Here is a 12812-nt window from a genome sequence, read left to right on the forward strand (position 1 = left end):
CTGGCCCCTGGCCCCGTCGCCGCCCAGGAAGCCTTGCAAAGCAGGAGCTGGACCGCGTCACCTCGGGCTTTGCTCACTTGGGGGTCAGGTGCCCCCCCTCCCCTCCTCCACGCTTGGTCCTCTGCCCTGTCCCTCTCCGCCCCACCAGCAGGGCTGGATTAACTTTCTTAAAAAGTCCGCTTCCCTGAAAACTCTTTTTCTTTCTAATGATTAAAAAAAAAAAAAAGTGTGTGTGTGTGTGTGTGTGTGTGTGTGTGTGTGTGTGTGTGTGTGTGTTTCCGGGAAATGGGACACGTTACTCTGGTTGCACAGGATTGGTCCCGGCACACAGGTCCAATAAACGCAGGAGCGGTGCCCCAGAGAGCTCATCACAAAAGCCTATTAGCTTCTAATTGAAACCCTCTCTCCCTCCCCCCCCTCCACTTACCACCCCCACCCCAGCCCCTTCCAGGAACAGGAACTCAGGCCTTTGTGAAGCAGCGTCTATAACAGAGGATTCTGCCAAAAAGAAAGGCATCTTGAGTTGACCCAAAGGAGCGAGATGCTCTTTTGCGCCCCACCCCCTTATGGCATTCAGGGGCTTTTCATTTTCTGAGCAGTATTGAAATTCTAGGACAATGGAGGCCAAATCCTTGCAGTGGGGGTTGGGGGCTGGGGGTGGAGAAAGGAGAGGGGAGGGTTGCAGGAGGAGGAGGCCTGGGGGAGTCCAGCCTTTTGTTACTTTTCTTCTTTTCTACCCATTACCTTAAAAAAAAATTATAAAAATAAAAGGAAGGGGGAAAAGGCCCCAGTAAACTTTGCAATGAGTCATGACATCACTTCCGGCAGCCCTAGTGATCCAGCTTGGGGACCCGGGAGACCCCGAGAACAGCAGACTATTTACAATTTCATTTTAAATTATTTTTAAAACCCTCCCAAAGGAGTTCTTTGATATGCAAACATCTCCCCCAAATGGAGATAATTATTTATGGAGATGTGGCTCTTTGAACGGGTGGGCTTTGAGGCTCCCTAGGAAAGGAAGAAGGTTCCAGATAAGGAGGGGCCAGAGCTGATAGGCATCTCCCGCCCACCCTTCCTCCGGCCTCCCTCGGGGTTTGGTGGAGGGGGGGGGCGGTTAGAAAGCGGCTTTAAAGAAGAAACTTACCCAGAGTTAAGACCCACTGTTGGGAGTTAAGGTCTCTCCAGCGTTGTCCACAGTCAGGGTTTCTAGAAGTTTCTTCCCTGTCCACGGGTGCCTGGGCTTTCTGTAGGAGAGGAAAGGGGAGGCTGATAGGCTGCAGCTTGTGTGTGTTTGACCCTGGAGGTGCGCTATAACTTACAAGGTGACGAGATGGAAAGACACGGGGGGGGGGGGGCGGGGGTAGTTTTTTAAGGGGGTGCCGGATACTTAGGGTTGGTAAGAGAGGCCCCCAGAAGAAGGTACGAGATTAGCCCACACTTGTTACCAAAGTCCAGCGACCAGGACCGTAATGACCCAGGGACCTCCTCTTTCCCTTCCCTCTGAAAATGCTTTAATGTGGCCTAAGGTACCAAGTGCCCAAGAAACCTGGGGGAGACACCCCCTCCCCGCAACCTGCCAGCGACTTGTCTTCCAGCTTTGAGCTTGCCGCCCACCCCCCCCTTCCTGTCCTGTCAAGTTGGCCTCCCCGCAGTGGGGATACTGAGGCATTTAGCTAGCACTGAGCCTGAAGTAAAGCCCCCAGCTGGCTCTGGCTCCTTCCCTTCCTCCCCTGGGGAGTAGAGGGGCTTGGACAGCCCCAACTCTGCAAGATGAGGGGACAGAGCAGTCCCATTCCTAGTGATCCAGGTGTCCTTCCATAAAATAAAGACTTTGTGTGTGGGGGGGGGGGTTGCATATATTTTCAAGGCAGAAAGCTTGACATGTTTCTCAGACCTTGTCTCGTATGTCTTAAGAATCTCGGTTTTTCTTTTTATCCTGGGTGGTTGGGGCAAGGGGGTGGTGGTGGAGGGGCCAGAGTGGACCGGGCCACGCAGCTGGGCTCCCTGCGTCCCAGGAAGAGCCCTCAGCTCAGAGGGAGAGTGAGTGTAGACGGACTGGACTGTGGCAAGAAGGCGACAAGTCCCCATAGGGTGGTGGCCTAGGCTTAGGGGTGGGAGGGCGTGAGACCCCATGAATTCCCCAAGGAGGAAACCACAGCTTACAGAAAAGAAGCTGAAGCCCGATGAGATCCTCAGGGTCCTTTGGGGTTCGCGTTGCGGCTTCAAGTAAATTTCATTTTTTGAGACCAGTTTCGGGTTCGTGGCAAAATTGAGGGGAAGGTGCCGAGATTTCCCTTAGACACTCCCCACCCCCCCCCCCCCCCCGCCCCGCCACACACACACGGGACCATCCCCCACCATCCACATCGTCCACCCGAGAGGGACATTTCTTACAACTGATGAACCTGCCTGCACACGTCGTAGTCTCCCAAGTTCCAGTTTTCGGTAGGGTTCATTCTCGGTGCGTACATCCCATGGGCTTGGGCAGACAGTTTCCCCTGTGCCCCTCACCGTCTGTTCGTGTCGCCTCTCCCCCTAATCTCTGTAGATCCCCCTGTCTTTGCGCGGAGCTGCTGGTATGTGTGGGTTTATCAGGTGGCATTCTACTTGCCTCACCTTTTTTTTTTAACGTTTATTTTATTTATTTTTGACAGAGAGAGACCAGGCGTGAGCTGGGGGGAGGGGCAGAGAGAGGGGGAGACACAGAATCCGAAGCAGGCTCCAGGCTCTGAGCTGTCAGCACAGAGCCCGACGCGGGGCTCGAACTCACGGACCGGACCGTGAGATCGTGACCTGAGCCGAAGTCGGACGCTTAACCGACTGAGCCACCCAGGCACCCCAATGTTTATTTATTTTTGAGAGAGAGAGAGAGAGAGAGACAGAATCTGAAGCAGGGTCCAGGCTCTGACCTGAGCCCAAGTCGGCCGCTTAACCCCTGGAAGAAATGTTGAAAAAAAATCTTCGTTGGAGTTCGGACAACATGGGGGTATTTCTGCAACCGAGCGAGGCCCTCGTCATCCCGGCAGGGGGAGGAGAAAGGGGCAGGCCGAATGTTCCCTGGTCTCTTCCCCGGGTCTCTTAGGTCTGAGCGGGAGACTGGCCCTCCCCGGCTGACTGTGGCTCACAGCTTTGTCTCCCCCCCTGGAGGGCATTCGCTTCCCTCCGCTTTGCATAAATGTCTCCGGCTTCTGCCAGGCTGTGCAGAGAAGGTTACACCCATTTGAATAATCGTCCTTTTTATTGTTGTGTAATTTGCCAGTTCAAACAGTAAGTTCAGTTGCTGGACCACGGGAGCAGGGGCGTCACCCGAGGAGAGAGAAAGAGACGCAGGGCAGGAAAATTAGGGCCACGTTGGCTGCTGGAGAACATCACTGTTGTCAGGCTTTTTAGAACTCTGGTTCATTCGAATTTCCTACGCCTTTGGGCCTGAAGGTTTGTTTTTAATTGTCTGCTTTTAGAGGAACATATTAGAGCCAGCCCGCCTGGGGCCTCCGGTATTCTGCTCTGTGGCCCAGCTCTTGGTGGGGGGGTCACCGATATTCCCAGAAGATCACTGTGTTCATCATTGCTGGGTTTTGATGGCAGTGACACGGCTGCCTTGGCATCTGAGGGTTCATTGAAGAAGTGGGGTCCTTTCTGCTCTGACCTGGGGGATCTGCCTGGTCGGGATCCCTTAGGCTTCTGCTAAGGGCATTTCTTGTGCGTGTGAGCGTGTCTTCCTTGGACTTGCAGCAAAGGCACCGTCCAGCCCTGTGGACTTCACAAGTGCCCGATGGTGACACGTGCCGCGTGTGGAAGAGGGGGCTGGGGCGGGCACCGGAGGGGGAGATCTGTTCCCACAATCGCTAATATTCCCAGGCTCGGCTGACCGCCGGAGATTGTGGGCCTAAGACGTCTATTGTTTTGAAATCTGACTCCTATTTGAACAGTTACGATCACAGCCCTCTGATTCTAGCACTGAAATACCTATTATTAAGATCCTAATCTAGGAGGGGGGGAGGGGAGGCAGGTATCTATTTAAAGAGAGGGGACGTGTGTGTGGCCCTGTGTGCTCCTCATCAGATTGAGAAGAAACAGGAGGTTGGGAAGGGGAAGGAGCCTCGGAGGGGTGACTGGGCCCCCACCGCCCACCTGCAGGTCGGTGACCTGTGTCCAGGGGAGCCACCCTCTCTCCTTCGGCGTGTTTCTTCATTGGTGAACTGGGGATCGCAGGACCCCCCGCCCCCAGAGGCGCGTCGTGAGGATTAAATCAGATAATGCACGCGAGAGTTTCTCTGCAGGCTCACAAGCACTATATAATTATTAGCTGTGATGATCAGTTTGAGAAACTGGCTTGCATAACGAGCCGCTCAATTAAGCTGCAAACCTCCCCCCTGGCCTGAGGCTGGCTTGTCCTGCTGGGGCCACTGGGAGGGGCACGCAGGGCCCATGCGCGGGGGAGGGGCTTGCCCTTGGCCATGTCGTCGTCTCCTCGTTTCTTCTTGGAGGTTTTGGGTACCGGACGGGAAGCCTGGCCGGGGAAGGGAGGGGGGAAGGAGGGAGCCCCAGGAAAAGAATGGAAAAGGCTTCGTTCCAGGACCTGGGGTTAGGGGCGGTGGGGGGGGGGGGGGGACTTGCCTGGAAGCTGCCGGAAGGTTCGGTGCCAGGGATTTTCCCACACGGTCCTCAAGCCGTGTTCCCCACCCAGTGAACCCACGGGGCTGTGCTGGGAGCTGGTGGGCTCTGTCTTGAGCACAGGGCCCACCATGGAGGACCGCCCCCAGAAGCCTGTGGAAGGGACTCAGGAGGCATGTGCGGAGATGAGGGAGAACCCACTTGTGTACTCCACCATCAGCCACGAAGCAAGGGGGGAGGAGCCCACAGGCTCCAGTGGGCAGGGGCTGAACAGTCTGTCACAGCACGAGTCCGCTGGCTGTCATTTGCAGGATCAAAGAAAGTCCTGGGGGCCCCTTGTGTGCTCTTTGCCACATATGTGCAGACTGCAGACCATTCTGGGGAGAGAGGGATCCCCTTGGAGCTGGTGGCAGCCAGAATGGCTTGGGTGACCCCCAGGCGGTCAAGCTCAGGAAATCCGTCCGCCGTTCAAGGAATCTTTCTTTGTGGCCAAGGAGGTTTTGCCTTTGGACTTGGGGATAGTGAGGCTCTCCCGGTTTCTAGCTCTGTTCTGTGGTGTCTTACTCCCGTGGCTCAGTGAGCCATTTCGGTTGCTGCCAGACCCTTTCTTTAAGGACACGGAGGTGGGGTTGGGAGGAGGTGCCTGGGTGGCTTAGTCGGTTAAGCCGCTGACTTCAGCTCAGGTCGTGATCTCACAGTTCATGGGTTCAAGCCCCACATCGGGCTCTATGCTGACAGCACAAAGCCTGCTTCAGATCCTCCATCCCTCCCCCGCCCCGTCCCTCGAGGCTCCCCCTCTCAAGAATACGAAGAGCTGTGGTGGTTGGCCTTCTTTCCGTCGTGATGGAGGCACTTTTACTCTTAAAGAATGTCCAGATGTCCAGTTGCCAGTGACTTAATACCCGGGGCAGAGAGAGAGGGGGACAGAGGATCCGAAGCAGGCTCCAGGCTCTCTACTGACGGCAAGGAGCCCTATGCGGGGCTCAAACTCCCCAACCACGAGATCGTGACCTGAGCCGAAGTTGGTCGCTCAACCGACCGAGCCACCCAGGTGCCCCTAGACTCCACCTGCTTTTGAGTGAAACACAGAACAGACTGAGAGCCAGGACTCTTTTTTCCTCCATCCCATTAGCCCCATGACACTGCCACGTTCACCTAAGTGGTTAATAGGCAAAGTGGGTCAATCCAGCCTTAGCGCAAGCCAGGGATGGCTCCAGGGCTGTGAAGCAGCCTTCCTTGGGGACGACCTCCTTCCCCCGAACTTGTTTTTGAAGAAGGAGCTCTCCCAGCATGTGGCCCTTTCTGGCTCGTGCGATAGAACTTTCTGTCGTTTCCGTAAATGTGCTTATTAGTAAGAGGAGCTGTGCTCTCAGTAGATGAGGGGTGGCTTGAAGCTGGAGGTTTAGGATGTCCTCCTGGGAGGTGAATATTTGGTCAGAAATGATGTGGGAATTGCCTTCTGTAAAATTCCCGGGCCCACGTAGAAATCTCTATCCCATGGCTAATGGAAGATTGTGCATCCGGGACCAAAACTGAGTCTCCAGTTAGTTCACACATCTCCTTTCCTTTTGATGTGCACACATGTACTCAATTTTGTCCCACCATGTGCTGTAAACTGCGGGCTGAACACAGTAATACTGGAAATAATCCTCTCGTAGGAGCAGCAGTTAGTATGTATTAATTACATATGTTAAGCGTGTTCAGAGCATGTTATGATCATTAATGGTCTTACTCCTCTTCCAGCTTCCATGAAGTAGGTACTGTCACCTTCATTCTTACAGATGAGTAAGAGAAGCCCAGAGAAGGTAAGACAGTTACTCAAGGTGGCACAGCATACACGCTGAAAGCTGGGATTTGAACCCAGGCCATCTGATGTCTGAGCCCACGTCCCTTAACTGTTTAAACTGCTCTGGCTTTACTAACCTCCTACAGACACGCTGAACGAAGTACCACTGTTCCCCATGTCACGTGGTGGAATGCTTCAGGCCAGGGAGCATGTAAGTCACAACCTTCCATCATCGGTTACTGTTATTTGTAAAGCTAACTGCCACCACAAAACAGCTTTTTTTCTTTTTTAATGTTTATTTTTGAGAGAGAGAGAGAGAGAGAGAGAGAGAGACAGCATGAGGGGGAGAGTTGCAAAGAGAGAGGGAGAAAGAAGAATCCGAAGCAGGCTCCAGGCTCCGAGACATCAGCACAGAGCCCGACGCGGGGCTTGGACTCACGAACCATGAGATCAGACCTGAGCCGAAGTCGGATGCTCGACCCACTGAGCCACCCAGGCGTCCCTTTGTAAAGATTTTCTTAATGTTTATTTATTTTTGAGAGAAAGAGTGTGAGGGGGGGGAAGGACAGAGAGAGAGGGAGACACAGAATCGGAAGCAGGCTCCAGGCTCTGAGCCATTAGCACAGAGCCCGACGCAGGGCTCAAACCCACGAACCATGAGATCATGACCTGAGCCAAAGCCGGATGTTCAGCCCACTGAGGCCCCCTCCTCCGCCGGTGCCCCCAAAGCAGCTTTTTGGTGCCAATATCATGGCCTGCATCTCTTATAGGTTGTTAACAGTTTTGTCGGCATACTTTTATTTAAATTAAGGCTGTGATAGAGATCTTACGAGCCCCCCCCCCCTTTTTTTAATGGAATCTAAAGTATTCTTTGGAAGCTTCTAGAGCTGGGTCTTGGGAATTTCCTCTTGGCAAGTTTGCGTCCGTTTATATACTTCCATCCGATTTCACCTGGGTTTTAGGTTGCCGCGTGCTTTTTGCCGTGAAGGCGTTTTTGTCCGTGGTCGCCGCGTTGAAGCAGGTATGGCCTGGATGGGCCAGGGGGACCTCTTCCTCCTGGTTCCCGCCACACATGTGCCCAGGCTTGGTGAGCACACGAAGACAGGCTGGTGGGGACTCCCGGACAGCACTGTCTCTGGGGGCTCCAGGTGCTGTTGTCAGGAAGGGTACATACCCAGAGGCCAGGGGCCTTTGTGTTGTGACCCCTGATGTTTGGGGCGGTCCGGAAAGCTCGGCAGCCTGCACAGTGAGTCAGGGGTGGTGCCCATGACAAGATCGGGAGAGACTCCCCTCTCTTCCTTCCTCTTTTCGTCTCGGAGGAAGGTGCTGTCATACTTCACGGAGACAGCATCTGGCCTCCGTGGGGATGTTAAGGTACCTCCCGGGGACGACCCGCTGTTGGCGCTCTCTCGCGGTTCCGCAGCCGTTCCCGGTAACAAAGGGGAAGCCGGGATCGAAAGTGTCGTTTCGGAGACGAGACGCGCGGCCCAAGAGGCGTCCCCTCCTGAGCCGACTTTGCTCTGCTTGCTTTTCCCCAGGGACCTGATGCCGAGGACCCTGGACGGGCAGATCACCATGGAGAAGACGCCCAGCTACTTCGTGACCCGCGAGGCGCCCGCGCGCATCTCGGCCATGTCCAAGGACACCAAGCTCATCGTGGTGGTGCGCGACCCGGTGACCCGGGCCATCTCGGACTACACGCAGACGCTGTCCAAGCGGCCCGACATCCCCACCTTCGAGAGCCTGACGTTCAAGAACCGCACGACGGGCCTCATCGACACGTCGTGGAGCGCCATCCAGATCGGCATCTACGCCAAGCACCTGGAGCACTGGCTGCGCCACTTTCCCATCGGCCAGATGCTCTTCGTGAGCGGGGAGCGGCTCATCAGCGACCCGGCCGGCGAGCTGGGCCGCGTGCAGGACTTCCTGGGCCTCAAGAGGATCATCACCGACAAGCACTTCTACTTCAACAAGACCAAGGGCTTCCCCTGCCTCAAGAAGGCCGAGGGCAGCAGCAAGCCCCACTGCCTGGGCAAGACCAAGGGCAGGACCCACCCGGAGATCGACCGCGAGGTGGTGCGCCTGCTGCGCGAGTTCTACCGGCCCTTCAACTTGAAGTTCTACCAGATGACCGGCCAGGACTTCGGCTGGGACTGACGGGACCCCCCCCCCCCCCGCCCCGCCGCGCGATGTGACTTTCCTACTTGGCTTCTATGTTGACAGAGATTATATGTATGTAAAATGTACAGAAATCTATTTTATAATAATTTATTTTTAATTCGTAAGCAATTAATTCACTAAGCTGCCTAGCCACACTCTTCAGAGGGTTTAGTTTCGTAATCTGTTCACATTCCAAAGCGTCTCATGGGTTCTTTTCCTCACAGTTGATGGTGCTTCCGTGTGCCCCCCTCCCCCCATTTCTATTTAAAAAGAAGAAAAGCACAACTTGAGATTTTTGTCGTTACGGGTACGCAGCCTCCGATCGCTGGCTGAATTCGCTCTCCGTCTCCTTGTGTCTTGGGTTTCCTAGTGCGGCTCCCATTTCTGTCCCTGCCTGCACACCTCGCAGGAACGCGACACCCCCCTCCTCCCCCCAGAGGGTCACGTCTCCCGTGGCAGCTTCCTCGCCCCTGTGTTGACATTTCCGAGGACGTGGACGCCAAACCACAGCGCTGAGGCTTTTCCCCCAAGTCTGCTCAGCTCGTGGGGGACATCCCTGCCTTTGCGGGGACGCCCGCCTCCTTTCTGGGGAGTCCTTCGTGCCAGGGTCCAAACGTTTACTTGGGCGTGGGGTTTTGAAAGATGGCCTGTGTCGTCTTCTGCCCCAGTCCCTGGTTCATTAAGCAGCTCGAATCGTATGCAGACGGTAGCTCCTCCTTCCCAGGCCCCGTGTGTGTGTGTGTGTGTGTGTGTGTGTGTGTGTGTGTGTGTGATGCTGGGATGCTGCTTTAGAAATAAAGACGACCTCTGATTTGCACGCATACGCCATGCCCCGTTCTCCAGGCCAGACAATTCTGCTTTGACACACCAAAGAAATCCCCTAGGCTAGCAGAATCTCCTGGCACAGACCGCACGGGTCCAAAGGGGTCAAGTGCATCCCACCCCATCAGAGTCCGCCAAGGTGCTGCTAGGTGCACAGCCAGCCCCAGTTGGGCACATCCCAGTAGACTGGGAGTAGACAACCTCCGAGGGGAGAAAAGACAAACCCCCACCAGAAAGGCGGCCAGCAGAAGTGAGTCCTGGCCCCCTCGCTTGATGTCTGGAACTCTCCTCCTCGGAATCCCTGGCTCATCCCAGATTGACAACACAGTCTGCAGCCGACGGCCAGACTGCAAGAACGAAGAGTGGCTCTTGTAAAGACAGGCTGGGAAAGCTGACCCCGTGTTGCCTGGAGACACTCACACCTGCCAGTTGTGAAGATGTCCCCTTGTTTGAGCTAGGTCCCGGCAGAAGGTTTCCAGCGTTGTTGCTGCTGATGACCGAATATTCCCCTCCCCCCCGGTACCTCTCTGCCGAGTGAGCAGTTGGAGATCATTTTTGAGGACTTAGCCTGTGGCAGTTGGGTAACCCTATAGCAATGTCACGTAACGAACATACTCCCCGTATCCTGTTTTCCGAACCACAACTGCTTCTGCCATCAGAGGGTTTTGAGTTCTGCTTTCGCCGGGGCACATGCGGGAAGGTAACGCGTCTCGTCAGAATGGTCGGGGCGTGATGGTCACGAAGTTGCTTTCGTGTGTCGTTGCGGGATAACTTGCCCGACAGAGTACGAACACTTGTATGAAAGGAGAGAGATGGTCCCTCTTTAGCAATCGGTCAGGATGTCACTGGTCATTAGGTGATGTCTGGTTTGTGTTTGCCCACAAGTTTCAGCCCGGGTGCGCCCAGCTCGCCCTTAGCAGCAAAGCGATCGTGGGTCAGGGGAGGTCTGTGTAGGACGATGGGCCGGGGGGTGCTCCGTGCGATCCTCAGATGTTCTGTTCGTTTCAAAGCTCTGTTGTCACTGCCTCTCCCAGGTAGCTTAGCACCTGCATTTAGGGGAACACCCTAACCCTGGCGTGGGTCTTTCTCCCTTCTTGCTGCTTTGGCATCAAGACGTCTGCAGAAGGGTGCCGATTGGTCCAGAAGGGTGCTGATGGGTCGTGTGGTTTTCTAGTCCGAAAGCTCACTGGCAATAAAACCACCGATGCTGCTTTTCAGTAACAGAGTATCGTTTCAAGTAAAAGCCAGTGTCCACCCCCTCCGCCTCACCCTGCCCTGGCCATACTCTGGCCAAATGCGAGCCCCGACAGGGCTCGTGATGCAGAGTTGCAGAAAGGTTCGGAGGAGGGCTTGCGACAAAGCAGTCTGCCTTCGGGTCCCCACCGTCTCTCCAGGCTGGGCAATTTGGATGAAGTTGTTTATTCCCTGCCTTAAAACAGAAACAGGAAGTTTTCAGATAGAAGGAGGGGAGGGTCATTGAGTCATGAGCCCTGAAGCGAGTCAAGATTCTATTCTGGGTCAAATCCTTGAATCCAAACAGATGGCGCTAATTAGCAATGACGGACTAGAGCACGTTTTTCTAGAGCAGACAAATGAATCAAACTTCCTGCGCATCTCTTCATAGAGGTCTGATGGCTCGTAATTCCTGACGGATCCAGATGCGACATCTGCCCCCAGGTTACACCTCATCGTGTGATAGTTATTGTAGAGCCCGAACCCCCATGCCTTCCTCCTATAGGAGTTAAGCAACACAAACACATAAAATTCAGCCTTGAGTTTCTTCCTGTTCTAGCAATCTCCAAGGCCACCGACTCAAGTTTTTTAGCTGTTAGAAGACAAACACCCATTTCACGTTTCGGCCTTTTGTCTCAGCACGTTTTGGGTTTCTTCCAGTTTAAAGCTCTGCTATTCAGTGGGGTACTTGACCCCTCTCGGTTTTGTCTTCTTTATTAAAAGCAAAAAAGATAAAAATAAAATGGGAGGTTTTTTACTGTCCCAGAAATCCGTGCTCGCTTGGAGGTGTTTGTATCGTAGTCTGGTAACTTGGTAGGTCGTACCTGGAAAGGTATTTAGGTATATTGGCTGCCTAAGAAATATTTGGATGATGGAGGAAGAGAAATTATCTTTTTCATAGGATTCTCTTTGGAAGTTATTTCGAGTGACAGTTTAGACTTTTGGAGAAAGTTTCAGATCCTGCCAGGATATTTATTTACGTAAGAAAGGAAAACAGAAGGCTCCGATAAACTAGAGATACTTAAGTGTGGGTCTCAAACACGGACATGTCCGTGTCATTTTTTTTTTCGTTATTCTCGAGAAGGATGGTCCCTTAAACTTAAAGGTGTGGTTAGATTTTTTTTTTCGCTTTTGTAACCTTAATTTATGACGGAGTTCATTCAGCCCAGGAATCTGAAATACTGTGCAAATTCTGGCGGCGTGTCTTCTATAACCTGGATGTTAGAATAGCCAATATGTACAAAAACAAAAAAAAACCACAACTAAATCAAGTATTTTGTCCTATGTATAACACAGATTAATTTTACACAGAGAAAAGAGGTTTCTAGGAAAATGAAAATCTGGTAATTCATACTATTTCTTTGTATGGACGAATAAAATATATTTTACCAACTTGTGGGTACTTTTATGTCTTACGGCGTGTTGCGGAGGGACGGGGGCTGTGCTGGTTTGTTGAATAACCAATCAGATGCGCGCGCGCGCACACACACACACACACACACAGGCATTCTGAGGGTAGGTTGATTGGCAGACTTCAAAATCCAACTAATCTACAAATATATGAGGCAGGTTCTTTGTAAATGACTCTCAAGGCTACGAGATCAGCAGGGAGACCCCAGCCACCCCCCCCCCCCCCGGGAGGAGCGTACGTGGCCCTCCAAGCACACCAGGGCTGCTGTGTGCTGCTGTTTCTGACTGCATCAGGCTCCAGCCAGGGTGGCAACCTGGAAGCCACCATGTGGAGGGACCTGTGTCACGCTGCAGGTACGGTGAAGCAGAGCTTTGGTGGCTGGGTGATCTGGATAGAGGTAGCATTCCCTTCCCATGTGCACAGAGTATCCTCACTGCAGTTGTCTATCTTTGGCCCATAGCCGGAGACTTCCTGTTTCTTTCCACGGGACACACCCTCTGGAAGCTGATTATTTACTATTTTTTTATTTAAAAAAATTTTTTTTAAGTGTGTTTTGAGAGAGACAGACGGCATGAGCAGGGGGGGGGTTGGGTAGCGAGAGAATCCCAAGTAGGCGCACTCTCAGCACAGAGCCCGACATGGGACTTGAACTCACGACACCGTGAGATCGTGACCTGAGCCGAAACCGAGGGTCGATGCTTAACCAACTGAGCCACCCGGCCGCCCTGATGATTTACTACTTTAAACATTTGGTTCATTCTTGTATCTTACTTAGTTTTATTTTCA

The 12812-nt window shown here is 53.4% G+C and overlaps 1 protein-coding gene across 1 annotated transcript in view; it reads left to right on the forward strand.

The window, feature by feature from the left end:
• LOC113595910 (heparan sulfate glucosamine 3-O-sulfotransferase 3B1) overlaps nucleotides 1-12007 on the forward strand; it is a 38959-nt gene extending 26952 nt beyond the window's left edge. Inside the window, exon 2 of the mRNA XM_027047260.2 lies at nucleotides 7939-12007. Coding sequence (XP_026903061.2) covers nucleotides 7939-8557 — 619 coding nt within the window. The 3' untranslated portion in view covers nucleotides 8558-12007. The remainder of the gene's footprint in view (nucleotides 1-7938) is intronic.
• The last annotated feature ends 805 nt before the right edge of the window (nucleotides 12008-12812 follow it).

This window comes from Acinonyx jubatus, chromosome E1, assembly GCF_027475565.1.
Source record: "Acinonyx jubatus isolate Ajub_Pintada_27869175 chromosome E1, VMU_Ajub_asm_v1.0, whole genome shotgun sequence".
Taxonomy (NCBI): domain Eukaryota; kingdom Metazoa; phylum Chordata; class Mammalia; order Carnivora; family Felidae; genus Acinonyx; species Acinonyx jubatus.